Here is a 1,420-nt window from a genome sequence, read left to right on the forward strand (position 1 = left end):
TACCGGTCCCATCCGGAGTGCTCCGCACGAAGGAGGGCAGCATCTTGACCACGGCCTTGTCGTGCGTCTGCTTCCTCAGCCCCATCTCCATCTCCACCCGCATCCTCCTCTTCACCTCCAGCAGCATCTCCTTGGTGAGGCGGAAGTGGGCCAGGGTCTCCTCTATCTGCCGGTGCTGCTCCGCCAAGCGGTAGGCCACCGCCGTCACCATGGCGGCCCCCTTGCCGCTGCCACTCTCCGAGAGAAGGAAGCGCACGTCGGAGTCGGGCACCAAGCGCCTCAGCGTCTTGTGGAAGCGCCGAGAATACCTGGGGGGAGGGGGAGACGTGCCGCAACAGCTGGAATAAGCATCTGTTGGGGACCTCCGGCCCCCTTGTCTTTCTCCACTCTTTAATTCGATTTTCTATACTTGCTTTTTTCCATTACACAAGTCATAAACATCCACTGTAGAGAAGTTAGCAAATGCAGACAGGTACAAAAGGAAAAATGAAATTGCCCATAACCATGCATAAAAAAAGAGGATTCTCATTATTATATGAGCATCAAACACAAAAAATTCTAGATTCTGTCTTTCACCATGAAGAGAAGATAATATGGCACAGTGGTCAAAAGTAGTGTTGAAAGTCAGATCCGAAAACAAGGGCGAGACCGCCACTTCCCCGTCAGGTGACCTTGGGCAGGTGACCGTGGAGGAAGTGAGGGTCTCGGTGTCTACTGACAGTGATGTGGAGGGAACCAAATGAGTTAATGAGATGCCTGGATCAGTCACTGGCACCAGGAAGGGTTCAATGAATAATCGCTCTTGTTCTGCATTTCCACTCGGCCCTTTCCCTCTCCCTAAAAAGCCTGGTCGATGCTCAGTGGCTAGAAGAGGACTTCAGGACAGGACTGTGGTCCGCTGTAAGTGCGGCAGGCTGCTGCCAAGGGAAACAGGAAACACAGTTCCCCAAAATACCAACTGTGGTCAAGTCCAAGGGCTGGCATAAAGAACGGCTTCTATGCTCTTTGTAACTTTTTGAACCATCTAAAGTTTCTATACCGAGTATATATTACTTTGAAATGAGAAACATTTAATCAAAGTTGTTTTTAAAAATGTGATGTCACAGACGAAGAGAGTTCTAGAGATGGCTGGTAGTGGTGGCTGCATGACAACATGAATGTACATAACACCACTGAACTGTATACTTAAAAATCGTTAAGATGATCTATTGTACATGTATTTTACCACACTTTTATAAAATTTTAAAGTGATGTTGCAAATCCCTTGGCTTTCTTTTTTTTGAGACAGAGTCTCACTCTGTTGCCCTAGCTAGAGTGAGTGCCGTGGAGTAGCCTAGCTCACAGCAACCTCAAACTCCTGGGCTCAAGCGATCCTACTGCCTCAGCCTCTCGAGTAGCTGGGACTACAGGCACGAGCCAC

The 1,420-nt window shown here is 48.9% G+C and overlaps 1 protein-coding gene across 1 annotated transcript in view; it reads right to left on the minus strand.

Moving 5' to 3' along the window:
* HK1 (hexokinase 1) overlaps positions 1 to 1,420 on the minus strand; it is a 72,144-nt gene that overhangs the window by 16,051 nt on the left and 54,673 nt on the right. Inside the window, exon 9 of the mRNA XM_012658457.1 lies at positions 4 to 308. Coding sequence (XP_012513911.1) covers positions 4 to 308 — 305 coding nt within the window. The remainder of the gene's footprint in view (positions 1 to 3; positions 309 to 1,420) is intronic.

This window comes from Propithecus coquereli, unplaced genomic scaffold (genome assembly GCF_000956105.1).
Source record: "Propithecus coquereli isolate 6110/MARCELLA unplaced genomic scaffold, Pcoq_1.0 Scaffold117, whole genome shotgun sequence".
Taxonomy (NCBI): Eukaryota; Metazoa; Chordata; class Mammalia; order Primates; family Indriidae; genus Propithecus; species Propithecus coquereli.